The following is a 25,885-nucleotide window of genomic DNA, read 5'->3' as shown; positions in this document are numbered from 1 at the left end:
AAGATGTAGAACAAATGATTATGTTGGCAGCCAGAGGTAACATTTCCATAATGAACCAATGAGATGCAGCCATTTATGGCAGAGACCAATTTCCTGGCAAGCTGGTTTTGGAGTGGGAAAACCTGGGAACAGGTAGCATGGTGAGAAACCAGATGTTTTGGTTGCTACTTATTTCACCAGAGTGGTTACCCTCACAGGTTTGCTGATTAGCACAATAAGGCCAGAGTTAGCTCATGTACCTGGGCAACTACAGGCTGACTGGACATCCTTCAGGGCACAGTCCAGTACCAGTTTCTTCTGTTTGCTTAGAAATCCAACCCCTTCCTGGCTCCCCCATGCCTGAGCCTCACTGCTACCTTATCCGAGGCTTCTTGTCTCCTCAGTACTATGTACCTCACCCCACAGCCTAAACTCTTTTTTTTTAATTTTTTATTTATTTATTTATTTTTAAAATTACACTCATGATATTAATCACATTTGTGGTATTCATAGATTACATTCACAGTATTCATATATATATATATATATATATATATATATATATATATATATATATATATATATAAATTTTAAATGTCGAATGTCATTTCTTGAAGGGGGTATGAGGTCTTAATTACAGGCTTACAGCACAATGGGAGGACCCCGGAGGGCAGAAGTTCGCTACTGATGTTTTACAATCTTTCATCTAAGCTGTTAACGCCCATTATTCAGGATACACAGACAAGGAACTTCCCTTAAGCATTCAGGAGGGTGGAACCTGGCAGGGAATTAGCATTGGGAAGATATCAAGGTCAAGGTCTACAAGCAAGTCAACAGTTACCCAAAACAGGGGCCAGGACCCTGCAGGTCCCCATTTTATTAAAAAATGAGCTTCTGACTTGGGTTGAGTGGGATGTCAGCAGGTCACCTTACCTGTCAAGGAGATGCCTGCCCAGGCCACACAGGTGCTCTGTCTTAGGTTGGTGAGTGTCCACCAGGCATTACCTGTCTCTGAATACTCATTATCATACCTGCTCAATCGTGTGTGAGCTGCATGGTTAATTGCTGCCAAAGATCTCAAAGTGGCACTGCACAGCCCAAACTCTTGTTGGAGTTTTTATTTCCTTCATCTTGGACACTGCACAGGTGCTTTTCTGCTGATTTTACATTGTGTTATAGGTTGTAGGGATTAGTATTGGCTGAGAAAGCAGGGACTGGAGAATTCCCTATGGACAAATTTTATTCTCTTTTAGCCTCCTGTTGAAGGAGGAAGGGGGGGCATAGTCAGGAGGGAGGGAGGACATCATTGGGAAAGAGAGAGGGAGACAAAGGCACAAGCCCTCTCCTAATGACCATGGGGTAGGCTGGTGATGCTCACTAACCATTGGTTCAGCATAGGAATGCTTGTCTCAGCTCACCAAGGCAAAAGGCCCCTATTGAATGCTCTGTCCAGGCTTCCTCCATCTTCTGTGCCATCGTCTCCTCCAGTCTCCGCTTACTTTGAGCACATGGACTTGGAAGCGATGAAGTTGGTCTTTCCTTCCTGTTCCCCTCCTAGTCTGGGGATGGGGGCAGGTACTAGAATGTCCCTTACTGACAATACGCTTCTCTACAGCTGGTTAAAGGGAGCACCTTCTTGGAGACAGTGGCCATCTACGTGCAATGGCTGACATCTTTTTTTTTTTTCCTTTTTATATCAGCCACTTCCTTAAGGCTCTTTGGGATCTGAAAGTAATGGTGGTGGGAAATAGGCCCCCAGACCCTTAGTAGCTCCCAGACCTTAGCACATGTGATGCCATGACAGAAGTAGCATTCAGGCTATACAATTCAGCATGCAGACAGCATCACATGCCAAAACGAAAACAAAGAACTAATCATCAGCGGCCATAGTTCTTAGAAAGTCCCTAAATGTACTAACCTTGCCTTTTGACTTCTGCAGTTCTGCTTCTGGCTAACTTCTCACTAACTGAAGTGTGCCAATCCAGGACATGTTTTTTGTGCTTAAAGGCTCATCCTGAAATAGGCTGGGGGCTACTAGGATCCCAAACACCCTGTGTAGTTGATAGCAGCCTAAAAAAACTTTCTATTATCTTAAACCTATGCCTGAGTGGTTTTGTCTGATGGATACCTCACAATGAACAGAGATTGTCCTGGCCTGCAAGTCCATCACCTGACTACTTGGGTGTAGAGCAGCAACATTAACATCATCAGAAGACTGTGATAAGGACTCTGAAATGTCTACAGAAACACCAATTACAGACACATGAGGTAGTATGTGAGCTTTCAGGGAAAAGACTGTCAAATTATATTTAGTGAATTCCAGGGGAGATGGTTTTGTTCAGCCCTTCTGAACAGAATGTTTAGGGGCTGTCTAACATTCATGAGAGTGATGGGACAGCATTTCACAGAGTGGCCAAGCACAAGGTAAAAACAACAAACAGAGAGTCTAAATGCTTAGGTTACAAGATGCAGATTCATCCAGTTTATCAGGTTATAATAAACTCCTCTGAATGACTTAGAAGGGAGAATTGGAAAGGCAGAATCTACTGTTTCAAAATGAGCAACTCTGCAGTGTTTGGTGCCTTCAACACATTGTATAACCAACACTTCTATTTAGTTCCAAAGTCATGTTCATCATTCCAAAGGAAACCTCATACCCATTACAAGTTTCCCCTATTCCCATCTCTACATCAATTTATTTTCTCTCTGTGGACTTACCTACTCTCGACATTCCATGTGAATGAAGTCATATAGTATGTAACCTTTGGAGTTTGATTTCTTTTACTCAACATAAGGTATTCCAGATTCATCTATATTATGGTTTTAATGAGTTCTTTGTTTACATGGCAAATATTGCCTTATTGCATGGAAGATTGCACCTTGCCCATTCATTTGTTTCTGCCTTCTGGCTCTTGTCGATAGTGTTGCCATGAACAACCATATTTTTCTTTTCCATTCTTCTTTGTATTTAGGACATGCATTGTTGGGTCTTATGGAAATCTAATGTTAACTAAAATCCCTTTTCTGAATCTTAAAGATTGCAGCAGGTAGTAAGACATCTTGATTAGAGCAATTGTAAAGTAAATTCCAAACTCATGGGATTTCTGATGACTGATGTATGTATTAATTCAGCCACAGAGTGTGAATATTTCTTCATCACTATTCTGGTGTGCTCATGAGGGTGTTTAGATTAGACTTTGAGTTGGTAGACTAGATACAGAAGATTGTCCTGCCTCATGTAGTTGAGTGCCATCCAATCAGATTGTTGGGAACAGGCAAAAGCACCTTGTCCTAACTACTGCCATGTAGCTGAAGTTTTCCTGGTCCCACCCAGTTTCCATGGTCCCTCAGTCCCCCAGTCTCGCAGCTGCACAGACCCAAATGAATACACAGAAGGCTTAATATTAATTAAAACTGCTCAACCACTAGCTCAGGCTAACTACTGACTAGCTCTTGTACTTAAACTCAGCCCATTTCTGTTGATCTATATGTTGCCACATGTTCCGTGGCTTTACCTGTGTGCCATTACTTGCTTCTCCCTGGATGGCAGGCTGACCTCTCCTCTTCAGTTCTGTTTTTCCTTCCCAGAATTCTCCTTGTCTGCTTTTTCCACCTATGCTTCCTGCCTGACTACTGGCCAATCAGTGTTTTATTTATCAACCAATTAGAGCAACACATTTACAGCATACAGAATATCCCACAGCACTGCTATTTTGACTTCAGACTCCATTTTACCTGTAGGGTGAAACAAAGTTCAGGTTCCCAGGCCCTGGAGGAGCTGGGAACTGTCCAATAGCTGACCCACCTCATCCTTAAACCATAGACATAGTCCTTGTGCAATTTTAGTTCTCTAGAAACATGGTAGCTCTTCCTAACCACAGAAGGAACAAATGAATCTGATTGGTTGGACTGAAAGGCTTGCATAGTATGTCAGTTGACGATGATGGAACATTCAAGAAAGCCCCTGATCTCTAAATCCTGACTGGTGACAATTGTAACTAAAACTTGGAAACAAATGTTTGCAATTTCTGTCCTTTAATACCTGCTTCAACCGACATTTGGGGGTCTCAGTTCAGCTCCCAAGTCTGTTCCGAGGCCCTGATCAATCAGTCCCCTCCTTTTGTGCTGCCCCCGGATTGAAACTTGCATTGCAGTAACCTCTTGTGTCTGCTTGGACTGACTCAGAGCCTCGGACCACAACAAGATGAAGGCCTGAATAGGAAAGAAGTCTGACCATCCCCTCAACAGAACAGAGTTCTTCTTGCCCAATGGTTTCTAAACTGGTACCCGAGCTTTCCCATTCTTCAGTCTTACTGAAATGTTGGTTCTTTGTGGGTTTTGAATGTGGGGTATTCAGAGGGAACCTGTGTTATTAGATCTGTTTCTACTTCACTGAATCTTCCTGCAGCTCTTGAGACATGCTTGACTCTGTAATTGTTTGAGAAATTCCTTAGAGTAAATTTATCCACACCCATTGGTATCATTTACCTGCTTTCCTGCCTGTTTTAGTTTCATTTCCCTTTTTCTGTGATAAAACATTCCAACAAAAGCAACTTAAGGGAGAAAGGACTTAGCTGATTCACAATGTCAGGTTACAGCCCATAGGAATAGGTCCTCAGACCTTAGCACAATTGTTGCCATGTTAGAGGCAGCAACCTGGCCTTAAAGCTAGCACATAGGCCCCCCATACCTACCAAAATGTGAACAAAGTCCTAGTCTATCAAAGACCTAGTCCATAGTTCCTGAATGTACTAACCTGTTTTGTTTTTTTTTTTTTTTTTTGGCTTCTGTAGTTCTGCTTCTTGCTAACTGAAGTAGGACAATCAGGGTGTGGCTTTTGTGCATAAAAGACAAAGGGCTGTAAGACTGAGGATGCATGATTTGGGAGAAGTTTCTCATGCAGACATTGGCTGTCAATACTTTCTTTTTGGCTTTAAGGTGTCTGTATGGTGGTCTCTGGTGGGCTTATCTTGAAACACCATCATCCAAGTCAAGGTGTATTTGAAGTAGCTGGACACATTACATCTGTAGTTAAGAGCAGAAAGCAATGAATTCATGTATTCACACTAGTGCTTAGCTTGCTTCCTCTGTGCTTGTTCAAGTCAGTATCCCCTCCCCAGAGAATGAAACCACCAATAGTGAGTGGGTCTTCCCACTGCAATTAATGCAATTAAGAAAACCCCCCACAAACATATTCCGCATATCCACCTCATCTAGACAATCCCTCATTGAGACTTCCTTCCCAGGTGATTCTGGATTGTATCAAGTTGATAATTAAAAGTAACTATCACATTATCTATCTATCTATCTATCTATCTATCTATCTATCTATCTATCTATCGAATCTATCATCTATATTCTATTGTCTATCTCATCTATAACTTATATAGGTGTAGACATAGACACAGATACACTGTGTAAAGCTCCTGCTTCCACTAATAAGTCTGGCTAATATAGATTTTCTTATTAAGTATAGTTCTAGAGAAATAGAATTTTAGGGAGGGAATTTCTGAATATATATTCAGGTTTCTAGAATTGGCTCTTTGATCTTACTGTAATTTTAAAATGTTAATAACTCCATTCCCAATAGTGAAGAGAGTACCTAATAGTCCATGGCATGATCTAGGTACAGAGAGCAGAGATCACCATTAGATATTCCTCACCAAATGACTTGCACAGAGGGTCTCACTGGCTCTGCTTTATACTTCCCAGGATAAGAATACAAACATTATTACCTGATTGTTCCAAATGTCACTGTACAAAATGGAAAAAGAAATAAATGAACTCATGGAGTAGACTCTCAGTTCAAGTGTTGTGTGTTTTGAAACCTCCTTCTTCCTTTAAAGAGAATCCCTCTTTTGTTTACATGGGGATTGGTGAAAATCAAATCCACAATATCATTCAGGAATTGGCTGAGGTACAGTGTAAGTGTGAACAGTGACTCAAAGGCAGTCGGACTCTGAGAGTGGTAATGGGAGCACTGATGAGGCTGGGGACATTGGTCTTCTTTCCTGTGATATGTATTGTTGATAGATGAAGTCTTTCTCACTCCAACAGAAGTGGCATCTCCCCCAACTTCTTCTAAATGGATTAACCCTTGGATAAAGACACTGCCATGGCTCTCCTTGAGGCAGACCACTGAAGTCTGTTACTTTTCCCCAGAAGCCACCTTTTACCACCCCTCTTTTCCCCTAGACCAACAACTACTTAATTTTTACAATCTAGTTAGACAGAAATCCTGGCAACATGTTTGTAGACAGACATTGTGGGTGAAGAAAAACCAGAAGGAAGATAAAACTTAGGTATATCACCAAATTCACCAGTATGAGCTCCCTGAACAGACATCTTGCACTTAGTGTTGTGGTTCAGAGTCTGTGTCTTAGTTAGGGTTTCTATTGCTGTGAAGAGACACCATGACCATGGCAACTCTTTTTTTTTTTTTTTTTTTTTTTTTTTGGTTTTTCGAGACAGGGTTTCTCTGTGTAGCTTTGCACCTCTCCTGGGACTCACTTGGTAGTCCAGGCTGGCCTCGAACTCACAGAGATCCACCTGGCTCTGCCTCCCGAGTGCTGGGATTAAAGGCGTGCGCCACCACCGCCGGGTGACCATGGCAACTCTTATAAAGGAAAAACATTTAATTGGGGTGGTTGGCTTATAATTCAGAGGTTCAGTCCATTATCATCATGGAAGGACATGGTGGCGTGTGGGCAGACAAGATGCTAGAAAAGGAACTGAGAGTCCTACATCTTGACCCACAGGCAACAGGAAATGGTCTGAGACACTGGGTGTATCTTGAGCATATGAGATCTCAGAGCCTGCCCCCACAGTGACACACTTCCTCTATCAAGGCCACACCTCCTAATAGTGCCACTCCCTATGAGATTATGGGCACCAATTACATTCAAACCACCACAGATGGGGAGGGGTTGGATGTTTGGATGAAACATGGACCTAATATGATCCACTTTGAATATATTATAAATACTAGATCTGCCTTGATATAACATTAAAAATGGAAGGTATTCAAAGGTTTAAGGAAACTGGAATGGTGAATGGTTTGTTATTTAACACCCACTTACCTGAGAGGGTCCAACAGAAATACCTCCTAGCATCATTGTGAGAACCAAATTTGGGAAAGGAGCCACAGCATTTTTGAGAGCTCTGTGATTTCTGTTTTACTGGGGATGCTGTGAATGTGTTGCTCTGATTGATTGATTGATTGATTGGCCAATAGCCAGGCAGAAAGTAAGTATAGGTGGGACAGAGAGGAGAATGCTGGGAAGTGGAAGGCTGGGTCAGGTGATGATCACCTCAGCGATGAGAAGCAACATGTAAGATACAGGTAAGCCACGAGCCATGTGGTAAGTTATAGATTTATAGAAATGGGTTAATTTAAGATATAAGAACTAGATAGCAAGACACCTGAGCCATTAGGCTAAACAATTTAAATAATATAAGTGACTGTGTGTTTATTTGAGTCTGAGTGGCTGCTGGCTTGTGGTGGGACTGGAGATAACTCCAGCTACATTGTTTTTTTTTTTTCTTTCTTTTTTTTTTTTTTGTTGTTGTTGGTTTTGTTTGTTTGTTTTGACCCATAGAACCATAGCCACTCAGATACACAAACCTAAATGCAGTGGGAGTAACTGGATTCCAGATTGGCACAGGCCAAGTGGCAGCACCTAGTCACCAGAGACAAGGTGAAGAATGTTAGTAGTATAAACAACAATTAAAGTACAGCATGATGGAAGTAACAAATAGGTTGTCTGGAACAGAACAAGCCCTCAGGCATCTCTCACTATTACCTTCCCTGTGATTAAAGTATGTGGAATACTAGTCCAGTCCAGATAGGGCTGATGCTGTTGCTCTATGTTGTTAGGAACTTGTTTGTGTGCATAAGGAAAAAAAAAACTTTCTCTTGCTGGGCTTACCACCCTATCAGGCAACATGAGATGTATTTACATTGTAGTGTTTAGGTTATGGGATATCACTAAAATGACTATATATTTGTTAGAGTCTGTATGCCATATATCCCTGCTTTTTCCGTTCTTATCAGCTCACCATGCAGCATGAGATGGAGTTGCATCATGGTATTCAAGGTATGGAATGTTGAGAAAAAAGTGAACTACCGCACAGAAAATTCTGTCTGGGGGAGCAGCTAGTATGTTTATGGTAGTAGGCATAATAGTTTTGCCATATCAAATGTAATTTTGTCTTTATTTGGAAATGATGCTTGGTTTAAGATGTGTTAAGATGCCAGGTTAACAGAACTGGACTTTCTGTGGCTAATTTCTATGTGTCAACCTGACTGGACAACAGGATGCCTGGTCCTTGATTAGTTATTATTCTGGGAGTGTCTGTGAGGATCACTGAATCATTTCAGTAGATGGACTGAGTGCAGTAGATGGACCTTCAAGGGGGTAGGTCTTAACCCATGAATCAAAAAACTAACTAGAAAAAAGGAGTTGTTTCCTGTCTAAAAGAATTCTTGTCGGATAGTCTTTAAGCTAAGACATCACCTTTTTACAAACATCAGATGTGGACAGAAACATCAGCTCTCCTGGATTTCTCCTCTTCCTTCCTCTGCTCCTCCTCCTGCTCCTCCTTCTGCTCCTAACCCTGCTCCTCCTCTTCTTGCTCCTCCTCCTCCTTTTTTTTTTTTTAATTTTTGAGACTTGGACTTACTCTGTAGTTCAGACTGTGCTGGACCTCACAGCCATTTTCCTGTCCCATTCTCTCAAATACTAAGATTACAAGAGTGAGCCCCCATACCCAGCATCTCCCTGGGTCTTGAACTTGTTGACCCAGGACTGCACCATTGGCTCTCTCGTGTCCCTTACTTGCTGCCTCACTTGAAATCTGAGGATTTTCCCATCCTGTGAGTAAATGAGTCAATTCTGCCAAGCAGCCCTTACTCTCTGTGTTTCTCTGAGAAGTCTTAACAGTATCTCCCAAGAAATCTCTCAGTGAAACACGGGGTGTACCCCTGGCATAACATTGGTGCAGGAGTATAGAATCAGGTTGCTGTAAAAATAAAATAGGTAAGTCTCATGGCTTGGGCTTTCCCTTATAGTAAATTGAAAAGAAAAAGAGAGAAAAACAAAGATGGCAGTCATCTGTGATGTACAGAGGTCTCAGTGTTGTCTGCAAAGAGAACCATAGTCACAATGCTTGGCTAACCCTGCAGGCCACTGAGGAAGAAAAAAAAAAAAAAAAACTAAGGAAAGATGTTCTGAGGAAGTCAGGGGACCCCACTTAACATGCACCAGGCTCCACTTTGTCAGGTAAAGGCTTTTGATCTCCCTCTGGTACTTACGTAACAGATATCAATATGAAATTAATGTTTTTGAAATGATAGAATAGTTCCTTTACTGTCACCTGTGTCCTTATTTCCTGTTGCAAAAACTATAGAATAGCCAGAGCTTGTGAAAACTGCTTTATGAAATGGAAGACCACAATGCCGTGTTGCCTGATGTCCCGGCCACAGCTAGGGGGCCACAGGAACTGAGGAGTGCCCGGCCTTTGTGACCATGGAGCAATCCCTTGGCTCCCAGCCAGCTGGTTGAAGGAGCACATGCAGGTCAGCAAAGCATTTGCGGTGTAAGCGTGAGGAACCGAGTTCAAGTCCACGAACCCATGTACAAAGGTGGGGATTGTAGCACGAATTTGTAATCCCAGCACTGTGGAGGCGGTGACAGGTGGATCCTTGAGGCTTATGAGCTAGTCCAACTAGCACAATGCACGAGCTCTAGGCTAATGAAAGGCTTTGTCTTGAGAATAAAGTGAATGGCACTCCAAAGGCACGCATACACAGAGCAGGTGCGGGGGAGGGGGCACGTAGGAGGGGGAGGGCGGGCAGATGCAGACAGAAGGGAAGGGAATGGTCACCACAGGGGTGCCGGGATCATATGGGGCTCCGGAATAACCCTAGGCTTATGGTGTCTTCCTATGCTTGTACTTGCCTCCTGTGAGCAGCTCACTCTTTGCTTGAACTCTGAAAATTACACCCGATCCCTCCTGTTAGACAGGGATTGCAGGTAGAGTGTGCAGTAGGGGTACAGTGGCAAAATGAGCGACAGCCAGACCCCAGACCCTTTTCTTTCCCAAGCGTCTGCTGGGGAACTACCAAAATGTAAATATCTTGGCAAATTAATGTGATACCTGACATTATAGGAAAGAGGGGACCAGTGGAGTTCAACCACTTACATCAGGAGAAAGGGAAGTCAGGGGAAAACGTGGCTCCTGTCTTTCCTGCACGTGCCCTTGTGTGGGGTCTGGGAAATGATGGACATGCTCCTTGTTTATGTCCAGGAAGGGCCCCTAGGGCAGCTGCTTAGAGCCCAGACCTCGCCTGCACCACCCATCTAGTGAAAAGATTTCTCAGCAGAGGCAGAACACCAGGAGACATTTGATGCCTGCCTTATTCAAGTCACCAATAATCTCTCTTGCATCACTCACTTTTGTTAGAATTGGCTAATAGACCACATGCCTCTGCTGAAGGCCGGCAGATATAAGCAGTGACCCTGCACGCTGACTTCCTGAAGCCAGCAGGGAGCAGCCGGCATGGGGCACGCTGGACGCCAGTTCCAAGCCCTGTTCTGGAAGAACTGGCTTTGCAGACTGCGGCACCCAGTAAGTGTCCTGGCTTTCCGGAGGGTTTTGGGAGGGAGGACTGGGTAGAGATCAGGGTCTGATCTGGCCTACCCTGCTTCTTGGAAGGTGCCAACATCCACGAGGGACCCAGAAGGCAGTTACTTTCCAACAGAACCTATCCTATAGGCTAACATTGCTGAACTCTCAGGGTCATTCTACTGTTGAATAGAATCTGTCAGAAAAAAAGGATAGTTTAGAAATAAAATGACAAGTGGAGCTTGAAAGAATTGGCATTTGGGACTTTTGTTACAAAAACTGAGTTACAAATCCTCTGACTTAAGAAACAAGGCATCAGAAATGTTTAATGCATAAACATAATATTATGGTTGCTGATGCTGAGTCTAAACCTGAGGTCTAAGAACATAAATGGGCTCCACACCATACAACCCTCAGTGTTAATCTATGATGTCCTGTCTTAGTCTTAATTCACATCTTTTTTTTTCAGAACTACATTCAGTTTACAGCAGCTAGGCTTTCCTGAGCAGAGTGGAGTTGAGCAAACCAAACTTGTACAGATATCTCAGCTTAAAAAAAAAAACCTCTCAGAAATATGGTTATGATGAACAGTCTTTTATTCCTGCTGCTTCTGAGTAAGCCTCAGCACTAGAAATGTCCATTTCAGCAGTGGACCTGCCAGTCATGACAACTGAATTTCATTTGGCTGACTCCTTCAGCCGAGTATCCTCCCCTTCTTCTCAAAATGAAGCAAATGTTTAAAGGAGAGTTTCTCTGTCCTGAGACATAAGGATCAGAAGAATCTAGTTGAGAATTTGATTGCACAAAAGGTTTGACATCAGAGATAAGCAAGTGAGACACATGCTTTCTGATGAGCTGTGAATGTATTATTCTCTGCCAGTGCGGTTTTCCTTTGATGAACAGTGGATTTCATTAACATGTAAGTTGTGGGATCTACACCTGTCTTCCCACAAAACAGTGTTCCAGAGGAAACTGGCTTCCCATGAACACATTGTTCTTTTCCTTTTGTGTATGTGAATTCATTAACTTCAATAGCCCAGTGATGGAGTGATGGGTGGTACCTAGACTCCCTCGCTCCTGAGTGGTGGAGTGTGCTGCTTTCTGAGTGGGCTCTGACATTTACTAGTTGACTCATACAGGTATCTTAGTTGATTTCTTCCTGGGGAGATGGCCAGAATGGTTAGTGTACTTGATGTGTTCACCACAGAGCTCCTCAGATGAGTGGGGGAGATTCTTATCACAGCACAGTATGAAAGAAACTAATGCTTTGGTCATCTAGGACATGAGCCATGGGCTCTGTGAGGAAGAGAGGGGAAAACAGTGCTAGGCTTCCAGCTTGCATGACCAGAAACGAGTCAGAGGGGAACCTCAGAGGCAGTAGGATGGTAATGTGTTCACATCTCTTAGTCAAATTACAGTGGAAATATTGAGGGCAGGCCCCTCTGGGTGAATGTCTTTAAACTGACCTAGTTTTCCTAGATTCCTCTCCTCTAAGGATGATTTGTAAATTCTGTTTTTTATATTATGGAAATAGAGTGTTGTCACAGATAGGGACAACCAATCTGAGTGAAAAAAATCTCAAATAAACGTTTATTCAATGAATAAGAACTTGGCATTATTTGTATGAGAAAAGAAGCTTGTCTGTTTTACATGTACTTAAAAACCCCTTCATTTGGTTATTTGATGATTGTAAATCCTTTATTTAAATTTGAAGGCTTTTTTCTCTTTTTTTTTTTGTTTGTTTGTTTTCAGTTTTGGTCTTTCTACGTAGCACTGGTCACAATGTAGACCAGGCCAGCCTAGAACTCAGAGATCCACTTGCCTCTGCCTCTCAAGTGCTGAGATTAATGGTGTGTGCCACCACACCTAGCTACTTAACTTTTAAATTATGTGTCTATTTGTGGATATGTACATATGACTGTAGGTCTAAAGAGAGTATCAGTTGCTTGGAGTTGATATTATAGGCAGTTGTGAGCCAACCTTTCTGGGTGCTGGCAACTGACTTTGGGTGTCTGGAAGAGTTAATGACTGAGCCATCTATCCAGCCCCTATTGTTCCTTTGAAGATCATTTTGTTATAGATATTTCAGAGAAAAATTAAAACAAGATAATGGATAGATAATACTCATCCTTATAGATGGTTAAGATTCTGTTTTGGATAATTGTTTATGAGAAGTCTAGTTTTATATTTACATGAACACCACTAATTTTATTACTCGAGTTTTTATTTTATTTATTGCATAAGCATTATGATAAGAATAAGGGAATAATTTTAAATCCCATGAAATTCCATTTAGATGATTCATGTGTTTGCTTTCTTGGCATATATAATTCACATATTTTGATAGTTAATTTCATAGACTTCCTCTTTTTTACTAACCATTGAAGTCTAACATTTTACAAGTTGATGTATGGTCTTCCTATCCAGTGCCTTTATTGCATAATAGTTCCTCATCAGAATCACATAACTATTTGACCATGTCCTTGGTGCATGAAGGCATATTTTTGCATGTGTTTCTGTTCGTGTGTGTGTGTGTGTGTGTGTGTGTGTGTGTGTGTGTGTGTGTTAGAGACTGACATCAGTGTCTTTAATATTCTGCACCTTTGTTTTTGACACAGGGTCTCATACCTGGAGCTCACTGATTCTGGATGACTAGCTGGCCATTGAGCTCCGGGGATGCTCCTGTCCCTACATCCCTGTGTTAGAATTCCAGATGTAAGCCACCATGCCAGACTTTTCTCCTTTTGATATGTGGATGCTGGGGAGGTAGAGATTCAGGTTTTGATGTTATCATAGAAAGTACTTTACTAACTGAACCATTTGTTCAGTCTCAGGTACATCCTCTTGGAAGCGTTTTGTTTTTGTTTTAGTGTTAGTTTTTACTTAGTTTCCTGGAGTTGGTTTCCTGGACCTGGGCAGATTGGTAGAAGTGGTTGCTCTCCTCAGGAGTGTCCATGGACATGGATAGATTCTGACCAAGCTCATCAACACTATTATAACCAGGATCTACGAGCTAGGATTTTATGCATGAATTTATATATTTGTCTTTGACTTATCTTAACTACACAGCAACCAAATTCATTACTTAAGACTTTAAAAATGAAATAAGAATACTCTTAGCCATGCATGATGGGTAATCGTGATTGTCAACTTGATGGAATTTAGAATTTCCGTGGAAACACATTTCTGGACATATCTGTGAGAGGTTATCTAGATTAATATAACTAAAGTGGGAAATCTCATTGTAAATGTGTGGCTCCATGGACTAGGGTCTTGGATTGAATAAGAAGGAGAAAGTGAGAAATGGATATAAACATCCACCACTTTCTACTTCCTGACTATGGTTACAATGTGATCAGCTGCCTCCTGACTCGACTCTACCTTCCCTGCCACTGTGGATTATTTCTCCAAAACTGTAAGCCAAAATGAATGCTTTCTTAAATTGCTTTCCTCAGGGATTTTGTCACAGCGATGAGATAGCAAATATTCACCAATGCTGCTTTTTGGTAGTGTTATAATTCTATCTTTTTTAAAATTTATTTTTAAATTTCCTCTGCTTTAATGTGGTCGAGTGTGGTTGAGCCCGACCTGTTTACTAGGGACACCATTGCCCAACCTGACCCTTGATCTTTCTTGGGGTCACTGCTGTCAGATCCCATGCATCCTGATTCCTGTTCTCTGGTGACTGCTAACCTCTCTCCTGTTGCCCCCATTGGAGGGGATCCTGGTCATTGATCAGGTAATGAAAGCTAACCCAGCTGTTTGGGTTTGGACAGCCTTGCTGAAGACTTTGGCTAGTAGTGGGGGATTGAAGTGTCATGTGGTGTACATGGATAGCATGTTGGATCTTGCATGTTCTGTAAAATCTCATGAGGAAGAGGCTTGGACTGTAGGATGATGCTATGGGGAGTTATGGCAACTTTAAGTGCTGAACCCTAAAGAGAGGTTATCAAATCATGGCAGGCATATAGCTGAAGGCATTATGGAACCCAGGTCTTTTCTTCTCTTTCTTTGCTCCCTGGCTTATGGTGGTTTTTCTCCACTACAAATTCCTTCCATGATGCATAGTGTCACCATAGGCCTGAAACAATGGGGCCAACTAATCATAGACCAGAACTCTATGACTGTGGGTCAAGTTAACTTTTCTTTTTATAATATGAAGAGTTTGTTACTTTGTTATAGTAACAGAAAGCTGACTAATACAGGTATTGTGGTTCTAAAAACCTGCAGTTAATTCTCAACTACAGGCAGCCAAGGACAAAACTGTATTGGAAATGTTCTTCTGCTCTGTACTCTTCAATACAGAACCCAGTGACATATACTCTGGACTCCAGACCCTTCTCACACATAATTCTCAGTGTTGTTGGTTCAAAAGGCCATAGTGATACCACAAGTATTTTCTGTCAGATACAGACAAGAGTTATGGTTTCTTTTCCACATTCCTCTTTTTTTTATTAAGAGATTTTCTATTCATTTTACATACCAACAAACAGATTCCCCTATCCTCCCTCGTCCCACCCCCCTAGTCCTCCCCACAACCCACCCCCCATTCCCACCTCTTCCAAGGCAAGGTCTCCTATGGGGAGTCAGCAGAGCCTGGTACACTCAGTAGAGGCAGGTCCAAGGCCCTCCTCCCTGCACCAAGGCTGAGTAAAGTGTCCCACCATAGGCACTAGGCTCCAAAAAACCGGCTCATGCACTAGGGATGGGTCCCATTCCCACTACCTGGGGTCGCCTAAACAGTTCAAGCTAAATGACGGTCTTGCTTATCCAGAGGGCCTAGTCCAGTACCATTGGGGCTCCTCCACTATTGGTCCACAGTTCATATGTCTCCACTAGTTTGGCTAGTTGTCTCTCTACTTTTTCCAGTCATGGTCTTGACGATATCTCTTGCTCATAGAATCCTTCCTCTCTCTCATCAATTGGACTCCTGGACTGGGACCCACCATGTTCCTCTTTCAGGCATGGCTTGGAAGAAGTCCACAATACTCTCAGAGTACCAGTATAACAGCTTCTATGCTCAACACATAGTCAAGTTCAAATCCACTACCATTAGAAAGCTCCCAAGTAGCCCAGCCCAAACAGGCTGAATTTCAGCCTGTATCCACTTCAGGCTCTAACACTTAAAACAACCTTAAAAAAGACTATTTCTCTTTAATATGGAAGGAAACAGGCTTTCAGATTTCATTGACTTAAACCTCTGACATTTTATCTGTGGTTTTGTTTTTTAAAAAAGAATCTCACACTTATTTGAGATTTTCATCCGTCTCTGAATTCCAATGCTCAAACCTGACTTGGTTTGAAGCATAATGTTCTTTTGAAAAAAAAACTTGCTGAGCTCAATTTCTGCATTTTTTCTAAAATTGGAAACAATCATAGATATAAAGCCCATCTTTCTTTTGGGCATTATCTTAGGGCTGATTCTATTCTTGTTACTATTTCTGTGGAGTTAGAAGTTAGAATTCAATTGTTTCCTGCTAAATGTATTTGACTTAAAGTTTTGTTAGCAGAAACCAGGAGGTCATTGGTCAAGTGTCTGAACTCTTAGTTCGGTTGGTTTAAAACAAACAAACAAACAAACAAACAAACAAAAAAACCAAACGTGATCTGAAGGACTCTCCTGATAAGATGCTAGAGTTGTGTATCTTTTAATACCTCAGAATACCTTTTTATTAAAAAAAAAAAACCTCGAAAGTTCAAATGTTCAAACGTTATATTAGCAGACATTGGGTACACTTCAAGTGAACTGACCTATAAGTGGCTTAAATGAATAGCAGCATTTAAGGGTTACTGCTGCAGTCTCAGTATTGAAACCAATATTCTCTGGATTAGGAGTCTTGCTTCTCCCTGATGCTTGGTAAGATCTTCCCTATCAAGAGAGATATTTTAGAAGTGAGCCTGTCATTGCCCTGCAGGCTAGTTAGGCAAAATCTGTGCTTACTCATGGAACATATATGAGTCTGCTTAGGCCACTATAACAAAATGCTATACACAAGGTGCTATAAAGAGAAACATGCTGTTTCACAGTTGGAGGCTGGAAGCCCCAAGGCTCAGCTATGGGCAGGCTAGCTTCTCTGAGGAGTGGTGTTTCCATGGCCCTTTCTGTGTCTCTTTTCATCATCATCCCTGTGTGTCTCTGTGTGTCTAGAGTTTTCTCTCATGAGGACAGGACATGCCATGTGGAATCAGAGCTCATTCTATTCCAGTATGACTATGTTTTAACAAACTGTGTGTCCAATGGTCCCGTTACCAAGTAAAATCAGACTGTGAAGTGCTGGGGGTTAAGGACTTCACCCTAGGAGCAGCAGGGAACTAGTACAGAGCCAATGATAGCCTGGCTGAGGCTTGGGTTCCACCTTTGTTAGTACAACTGCTGCCTCAGGAGATAAAGCCAAACCTTGGGTGGTTTAGGACTTTTAAATAACTCAACTGTAATCCTCAGGTAACGCCATTCCACACCGAGAAATGCTCTACTTAACTCATTTGGGCCAAAGGAAAGATGTTTGCTTTATAGAGCTCAACTTCTCTCCAGGAACGGTGGCATGGTGAGTCCAAGGCCAGCCTGTGTTGCATGAGGAGAAGCTGTCTCAAAATTCAAACAAAAACAAAGAACATTGCTTCCTTAAGAATCTGCTTAAATCTCCAGTCATCATGAAGAGAACTACAACACCCCTCCCCTCCCAAGTTTCAGGGTTCCCCCATGGGTCTGGGGTGATAAGAAGTCCCAAGGCTCTGATTCTTGCTAACTTCTGACAATGTGGAACAGTTTAAAGGTAACCAACCACGACTCAGTGACTTCTCAAATACCTGTGTTATATTTGAATGGACAGATGGGGCAAACTCTGCTGAATTTTCTGCAAACTGTATGTCCCGAGGACTCACATGGTAGCTGTTCTCAACCTTTCATCGAAAGTCCCAGGTATCAGTTAGCTTTGTCCGGTTCTCAGAATCCTCTCAAGGAAAGGCTTGAGCCATGTGACTTGGGTACATGGTCAGTGGTCTGACCCTGCTTAGATCCCTCTGATGGTTTTTCTCCAGCACTGTCTAGGAGTTGGTGTAAATGCTGATTAGATGATTTTTACTTGGGTCACAATAGCAAAAGTGTCAATGGCCAGGCCTACTCTCTGGGACATACTTGTAGTTACCAGAATGCACAAGTTCTCCAGGCTCAACACATTTTTGTGGCTCAGTCTGTCAGTCAGTCAGTCAGTCAGTCAGTCAGTCAGTCATCAGAAGCGCCTGAAGGGCACTGCTAAGTGGTTACCTGCTGACAGCCCTCAGATCTTTCTGCTTTGCCTCCCAGCAGCCTGCTGCCCTAGAAGAGCTCCAGATGCAGGCGTTGCTGAGTAAGACTGGGGTGAGAGATGAGGAGTCCCTAGAGCAGTTCATTTGCCTGTGCATTATTCTCCTGGTTCCCAGCAGCCATGGAGAAGTTGTTCACTTTCCATAATTAAGCCCCATAGGCAGCATTTTAGCCAGCTACACTCATATCTGGATGCCTTGCAACACTGTGACCCTCTGAAATCTCTTTACACATCTGGGGAATAATCTGGTGTCTGTGGGATAGATAAGATAACCACTAAAAAGTGCTTGGGGGGGGGTGTTCTGGTGTGGCCTGAGGCTGTTGGCTGCTATAATACACCTGTTCTAGACCCTGGGAAGGAAACTGTTGGGTCATCGTGAGGCTACTACAGGTCATCTGGGTATGTCTCAGTGACCTGGGAAAGGTAATACAGAAATCCAATTACCGAGGAGCAAACATGTTTTGCGGTTTTAGAGCTGAGAGCTGGCATGTCCTGAGCTTGTTTGCCTTTCTTCTATTCATAATGAAGGGATCACAGGGCCCTTTCAGTTCTGATTGACCTTAATTTGCTTCTAATCCTTTGATTTGGCTGTATTTTCCTCCCATCCCCTTGCTCAAAGCACAAGTAAACACAAAACTACTGGCTGAGGTGGGGTGGCGACTAAGGAGCAGACCAAACACTTTGAAGGGCAATGAGGAAATGTCTGCAGGAAGAAAGGGTCTCAGGCAGTTTGGGTCCCCTGTAGGTGTCCTTTGGGTCCTGACCCATGGCCCGAGGGTAAGAGCCTTCAGCCTTCCAAAGGAATGGGAAATGTCTGGATTCATTACTTCCCCATTTGATTGATTACCAGGAGGAAAAAGAAATGAAAACAAACAGACCCTTCTCTCTATGATATTGTCGTTGAAGTTGTCCAGGACTGTGGAGAGAAAATGCTAAGACCACCAAGAGGCTAGGTCTCTTTTATGTAGGATGGCGGCTTCTGTAGAATGGAACAAAGGCCCCTTGAATGCATGGGATTTCTTTGCTGTAATTATGGACTTTGGCATAGACAGGCCCATTTCTGTTGTTGCGTTGAGAAGAGGTCTCACTCTGTAGCCCCGGCTGGCTTTGAATTCCTGATTCTCCAGCCTCAACTCTCCTCATGCTTGGATCATAAGTGCGTTCTACATCCCCTGTAGGCCTGGAGTTTTTGTGGGTGTCTGGCTGTAACAGTCCTGTGCCAGGCACTGAGGCCTGTCCCAGGGCGTGTAGAAACACTGTCAGGTTTGAATGCCTCACTAGCATGTGCTGTCCTTAGCCTAGGGTCTGGAGCTCTCTCGGGACAGGTGTACCTGTGTGCTCTGGTGCTCCTCCGTCAGGAGAGCAGCACTCCTGCGCAACAAGGGGGAAGCGGCAGAAGGCACTGAGCACAGTCATCGAGTTAGGGAGTTGTGGCTGAACCCGGCTCAAAGGAGCTGAAGCACAAGGCCTGAGGACGGAGCCAGTGAATGGCCAGTACTCACGCTGGATGAAAGCATCTCCTTCTGCACTGGCAGCTGTTACCTGCTCTTTTGTCACACTGCCCAGAACCATACGGCATCCCTGTGTCTTATCTCTCCAAGCTGATCGTGAACTTTAGCTCTGGATATCCTTCCTCACAGCTCTTCTTCCCATTTCACGGATTCAGGAGGCTGAGGCCAGGGAGGGGGCATGCCCATTGTTGGCACAGACCAGCGGAAGTAGCAGGGCCTGCTTTGAGAGACCTGGATCTCCCCGAAGCAGAACTCAGGCAGGCCCTTGCTGGCTCTTCCGGTGAACAGCACTGAATGCATTCTTACGGAGTTTATCTGATGATGACGATGACAACTGAAGTGAGTTAAGCAGGACAGAATGTCCCCAAGCAATGAGAGCCAGGAGACTCTTTCTTATGTACGCCAGGGTTAGAGTTGGTGGTCTCCACATGTGAGCTGTTAGGAGCTGCTACTAGCGTTACCAGAGCACAGCCTTGCTTGTGTCTCTACCATAGCCTTGAACTCTGTCCTCAGTACACACTGGCACGCTCCGTCAGAGGGAGAGCTGAGACACCAGTCTTATGAGTTCTGTTGTGAGGAAGCATCCTTGTTTCCAAGGGCATCTTGATATCCTAGCATGTATATACACAGGTATGTATATATCTATGCACACACATATATAATATACATGTTTTACATGTATTTCAAATATATATGTATGCCAAATATATGTTTTAAGATTTACTTTTACTATTCTAATTCCCTGTATGTACGTGTATCTCTGTGTGTATATATATGTGCATGTGAGTGCAGTGCCCTCAGAAGCCAGGAGAGGGCATCAAATTCCTGAAACTGGAGTTACAGAAGATTGTGAACCACCGGACACAGGTGCTAGGAACCAAACTCAGGCCCTCTGTAAGAGCAGTAAGCGCTTTTAGCCAGTGAGCCACTTCTCCAGCCCTTTGGTAGATGTTGTTACCTATATGTTTGGCACACTTTAAATAACTTTGCTTAACAGAAACGCAGCTGAACCAGAAAGGAACTTGGATTAATTTTCCGGTCTGGTTTGCACTGTCTGCTGACCCACTTCTTTCCAGGAGGAACACACAGGTCACGTGATGTGGCTTGACACAGCCAGCGCTGATTTCTTGCTGCCCTGTGTGGTTTGTATTTGTAATTTATTCCATCTACAGTGGTGTAATATGGTTTATTTAGTTTTCCATTTTGAGGGTTTTTGTACAAGGTTGGATTTTTTGCTCCAGATCTACTTTCATTTATATGAAAATTCTGCTAGCTTCCTTTCTGGTCTGGCAATTAAATATATGTGTTTCTCTGCTTTGTTGTCTGTTCTTTAGTTTTGTTATTCAGATTTACTTTGTATATCATTATGCCATCATCTTTCCTTTCTATGGACCCCCCCCCCCGCCCGCAACAAGACTGCCAAAGAGCCGATTTCCGATGTAAGAACAAAAAGTTTCCTTTATTCCAGCCTAGGCAGGACCTCCCGACACCACTTTGCAGTAGGTGAGAAGAGGGAAGGTCCCGAGCACTCACTTTAAGGGGTTTATACATGAAAGGTTCACATGCAGAATGTTACATATCTCGGGGGCTAGGGATGAGGCAAGCATAAGGTTGATAATTGCTAACAGGATTCAGGGTATCTATAGAGACATAAATTTTAATTCCCTATGTCCTGCTTTTGTTAACACATTCAGATTTATTGTTTTAGTCCTACACTCTCTTTCGAGTTCAACTTCTGGTCAATCGAGCCTATTACTCTTTCTATCTTGTTTTGCCAAGTCTAGGATACACAGATTTATTGTCCCAGCCTTATCTTTCCCACAGGTTCAACTTTTCGTCAGTTCAAAAAATGCTGGTCAGCAAATTTGTTTGGAGGAATAAGGAGGAATAAATACTAATTTCTCCCTTTCATTCACTCGACTCAGCTACGGCAGAAAATGTGTGACCGCCTACACCTAGTAGCTCGCACACCCCAACTCTGGCTACAGAAATGGAGGGTTAAAAATGCTTCACTGAAAATGATTTGCCCTATCGATTTGCAAATGACCCAACCTCAGTTTCATTTTTTGCAACTAGAGCAATATTGAAATACTTTTGAGAACATTCTAGAACTTGTTCTCTTGTTTCATAATGAGTGTGAGCTCTTGGTCAGAGTAAACCCAGTTATGATCTGGAGGCAGATGGCTTCTTTGTCTCTAGAACATTCTCACCATAAAGCCTCTCCATCCAGGGTGTACATTATTGCATTTTTTCTGTCCTTTTTGAGATATGAGGGAAGAAATTGTTTCTTGTTCACTTCTTTAATGCCAGAGGCTATAGCTCAATGTTGGACAAAGTTCGATGCTAAGTCAGTGTTTGATAAATGAATGTCAGAAGACAGATGATTTGCTTTTCGATAGAATGCAGGAGGGAGAAAGACTTGTCAGCTTCCTTTTTTTCTCAGTGTTCAACCATCAAGGTTTGCAAGAATTTTTCTTGGGGAAGTGGTTTTGGGCTTGAGTGGGATTTGGCTCTGAGCTCTTGGGATGTCCCAGCTCCTTGTTGGGCAACTTAAGGTGGCATTTGGTACTGACTTCCTCATCGCTTGCATGCACTGTGTGAGTGCTGGATTGGCTTTTCTGAAGCAACAAAGGCCGAGAACACTTCTGGAAAAGTCCCTATTTCTGAGAGGTTGGCGTCAGGAGGCCCCAAACAGACACAATAGAACTTCGTGTGTACCACAAAGTCTTTGTTTTCCAAGTCCAGGGTAACAAACTAATTATATGCTTTGCTTCAACTTCCTTGATAGTCTAAACGTAGGATGTTTCCCCTCCCTTCAGTCAATGAGAGCTGGGGATAAGCTTCTCCCGCAAAGGGGCCCTTTTCTTTCTTAATTCATTGGTCATTTTATTATTATTATTTTTTATACCAAAGCATTTTATCCTTTGTGTTTTCTACTGTAACCAAAACCACATACTGCAGGAGCCACCTGGAGGATTTAAAAATGGCTTTCAGCTCTGTCTGGAGGGTGGTTTGTGCAAGTGAGGTGGAAGTTGACTTATGTACTCTGTAGGCATTAGCTTTGTACCAGTTACATCATACGTCAGTTCAAAGACACCAGGTAAAATAATTACCTCACGGTTTCCAAGGTGTTAGCCCACACAGTGAAGCCCATCCCACTGGTCACCCTGAGGAACCTGTACTGCTTGGAAATGCCCCAGGATCATGGGAGGAAGCCAAAGATGGGCTCAGTTTTCATCTCAAAATGCCCCAAAGAACCCGACCTGGGTTTCTTTCATTTCACAGGTGCAGGTGTAATATATATCCAAAATACCCAGGGACTCAGAGATGCTTTAGATTTCTGATATTTTCCAGGTTTTGAGAAACTTTCCTGTATCTATAATGAGATCCTAGGGGGGAAAGAACTTAACATCCCATCTAAACATAAAATTTATTCATCTTTCATGGACTTTTTTATTTTTACACACAGCCTGAAGGGAATTTTATACTAAAATATTATAGTTTTATACATGAAACAAAGTTTCATGGTGTGCATTTTTCACTGATGACATCATGTCATTGCTTTGAATTTTCCAGATTGAGGGACATTTGTCCATTCACCTCATCCTCTATGAAGCAGGGGCTCCATCCACGTTGTTCACTGTTTCCCCAGCTCCTACAATGGTGCCTGACATGATCCATGCTCGCTAATGAGCAAGCAAGTCTATTATTTATTTTCAGTAGATTTCCTAAGGAATAAAATAAAGGTGGTGGGGGGCGGGGTGGGGGGCAGTGAAGGGGGGGGGGGAAGAGGGGGTCAGAGGAGAGACTGGGAGGAGAGGAGGGAGGGGAAAATTGCAGCTGGGATGTAAAATAAATAAACAACAGCAAAACTGAAAAAACCCAAACAAAACAAAAAATCTATTTCTTCAGTTCCTAGACACAATAAATTTTATTAAAGGAAAAAAGGAGGAAAACTGATGACATTGTAATAGGGCTTATTCTTTTTTTTTTTTTTATAGTTTAAGGAATTTGTGTCTTAACACCAATATGATATCTGTGTTTCCTTCCACATGTTCTTTTAATCATTTTTTTTCCCCATTTGGTTCCATATCCTACATTGCAGGCAGGGGCCTCCTCCCTACCTGTCTCCCAGCCTAACTCTCAGGAAAGCAACTCATACAGCACAGTTGTTGAATAGCAAGTTCTCCCATTGATTGGGCAGCTCTTTTTTTTTTTTTTTTCCAATTTAATATGTCAGATCTGTACAGCTCTGTTCCTGGGCAATGTATTTCCCTCACAGGGCAGTTTGCCTGTTGCTAAGTGAAGAGTATATTGTTTTTATTACTATTACTTTATACAAGCTTTGGCATGTTAGAAGATGAATTCTTTTGACCTGTTGATGTAAATGATCTTGAATATTTTTGGTTTTTATTCTACTAAATACATCTGAGTAAAAGCTCATTAAGTATGCCAACAGGCAAACCCAAACCAACATACTTGTTGGGGTCCATTCAACAGCTTGATGGCTGTTCTTTTGCGAGGGGTTGTGGTTTACATTGAACCCAGAGGTCAGAAATGATATCTTCACAACAATGACACTTTTATGGATTAGCAATGCTCATCTGTTCCTTATTTAAATAGTTAGTATCTTTTAATAAAATTAAATATCATATAAAATTACACATATTTTTATATGTTTTCACAGTTTTTCCTTCTTAGCTGTTCTACATTTTTGGCAGATGATTAAATATAATATAAAAATGTATTTTCTTATTGACTCTTGCTGGTAGTATACATAGTTATTGCAAGACATGTTACTGGAATGTTCGATGAAGATAAATTGGGATATTTTCATCCCCTGTTTTTGTCAGGTGTTCTGTATTAGACTATGAGGTATACACATGTATTCTTAGTCCTTATTATATACTGCTGAAATTTTTCATATTGAAGTTCTTTTTTTTTGTAGTGTTCTTCTGAGTGTCATGTCTTATTTGTGTGTTGTTAACTAATTCATTTACTATTTACCTGGTATGTACGTTTCATCTCCTCATTCTTCATCATATTGCCTCTTTATAGTCTAACTTCATACATCCTAAATAGTACTTGTCAATATCATTTGAAAGTAAAGACTGAAGTCATTGTCTTTTAAATAGTTTCATCCCAGCATTGTTTGGAATCCAAGGACACGATTTGAAAGCTGTTTTAGTGTGTTGGGCCATGGGAAACCTTGTTTCTGTTTATCTTACAATTCTCTTTTCATGTGTTCTTGAGAAGTGATTTCTCTGTGACACTGTTCTAAATCGAGTAAGCTTCTCTCTCGTAGCAGTCTGAAGAGACGTGGCTGCATGTCGGCTTCTTGTTATCAGTGAGTGAGTTGTTGATGACTGGCTACCCCGTTGATGAGTGTCTTCCTTGAACTCTTGAGTTCTTCTAAGAGTTTGGGTCTGTGTGGGTGTGCACATGTGTATGTGTGTGTTGGGGTGCATATGTATGGTGTGTGTGTGTGTGTGTGTGTGTGTGTGTGTGTGTGTGTGTATGTTGTGTATGCATGTGCATACATGTTCCTTAGTTAGGGATTCTGTTGCTCTGATAAAACACCATGACCAAAAGCAACTTGAGGGGAAAAAGGTTTGTTTCATTTTACACTTCCAGGTAACATCACTGAGGGAAGTCAGGGAAGTAACTCAAGGCAGGAACTTGGAGGCAGGAACTGAAGCAGAAACCATGGAGGGGTGCTACTTTCTGGCTTGCTCCTCATGGCTTTCCCTGTCTTCTTCATTATACAACCTAGGACCATATGCCCAGTGTGGCACTGTCCACAGTGGGATGAACTCTTTCACAACAACCATTAATCAAGAAAATGTTTGACAGACTTGCCTATTATAGGCCAATGTGTGGAAGCTTTTTCTTAGTTGAGAATTCCTCTTCCCAAGTGGCTGTAGCTTGTGTCAAGTTGATTTAAAAAAAAAAACCAACCAGGAACATATGTGTATGTGATGTATATATGTGTATATGTGTGTATGTGTTAGTGTGTATTCACATATGTGTGTGGTATATACAGAAGTCTCCCCACACACTGTCTCAGAGGATTCCTATATTCTTTATAGTATTGCATTGATATTACCTGCAGATTTACATCTTTCATCTGCTTGGAAAAAATCTTCAGGCATAACTTCAAAAGGATCACATTTTCTGTTTTTCCTATTGAGGGAACTTTGCATCTCTTTGGAACTGGTACCTCACCAGCAATGCACAGCTGTTCCCAATCAGCAGCACTGAAAGCAGAAATGATATTACTGGATTTTAAGTTCCTAGCCATTTTCATGTTGGCTGGATTTCACTGTCAAGCTTTTACCCCTCCATTGTTCATCGTCTCTATATTATCTGTGTTCTCTAATCACTGAGAACACACACACACACACACACACACACACACACACACACACACAACTGAGAGCATGTGTGTGTTTGTTTTTGTTCCAG

The 25,885-nt window shown here is 42.3% G+C and overlaps 1 protein-coding gene across 1 annotated transcript in view; it reads left to right on the top strand.

Annotated features, from left to right (window-relative positions):
* The first annotated feature begins 10,398 nt into the window (after positions 1-10,398).
* The window catches only part of Abca13 (ATP binding cassette subfamily A member 13), a 436,683-nt gene continuing 421,196 nt past the window's right edge, over positions 10,399-25,885 (top strand). The window contains exon 1 of the mRNA XM_028891010.2: positions 10,399-10,608. Within this exon, the coding sequence (XP_028746843.1) occupies positions 10,540-10,608 (69 nt within the window). The 5' untranslated portion in view covers positions 10,399-10,539. The remainder of the gene's footprint in view (positions 10,609-25,885) is intronic.

Source organism: Peromyscus leucopus, chromosome 10, assembly GCF_004664715.2.
Source record: "Peromyscus leucopus breed LL Stock chromosome 10, UCI_PerLeu_2.1, whole genome shotgun sequence".
NCBI classification, from domain to species: Eukaryota; Metazoa; Chordata; class Mammalia; order Rodentia; family Cricetidae; genus Peromyscus; species Peromyscus leucopus.
This window is presented reverse-complemented; position numbering and strand designations above follow the sequence as displayed.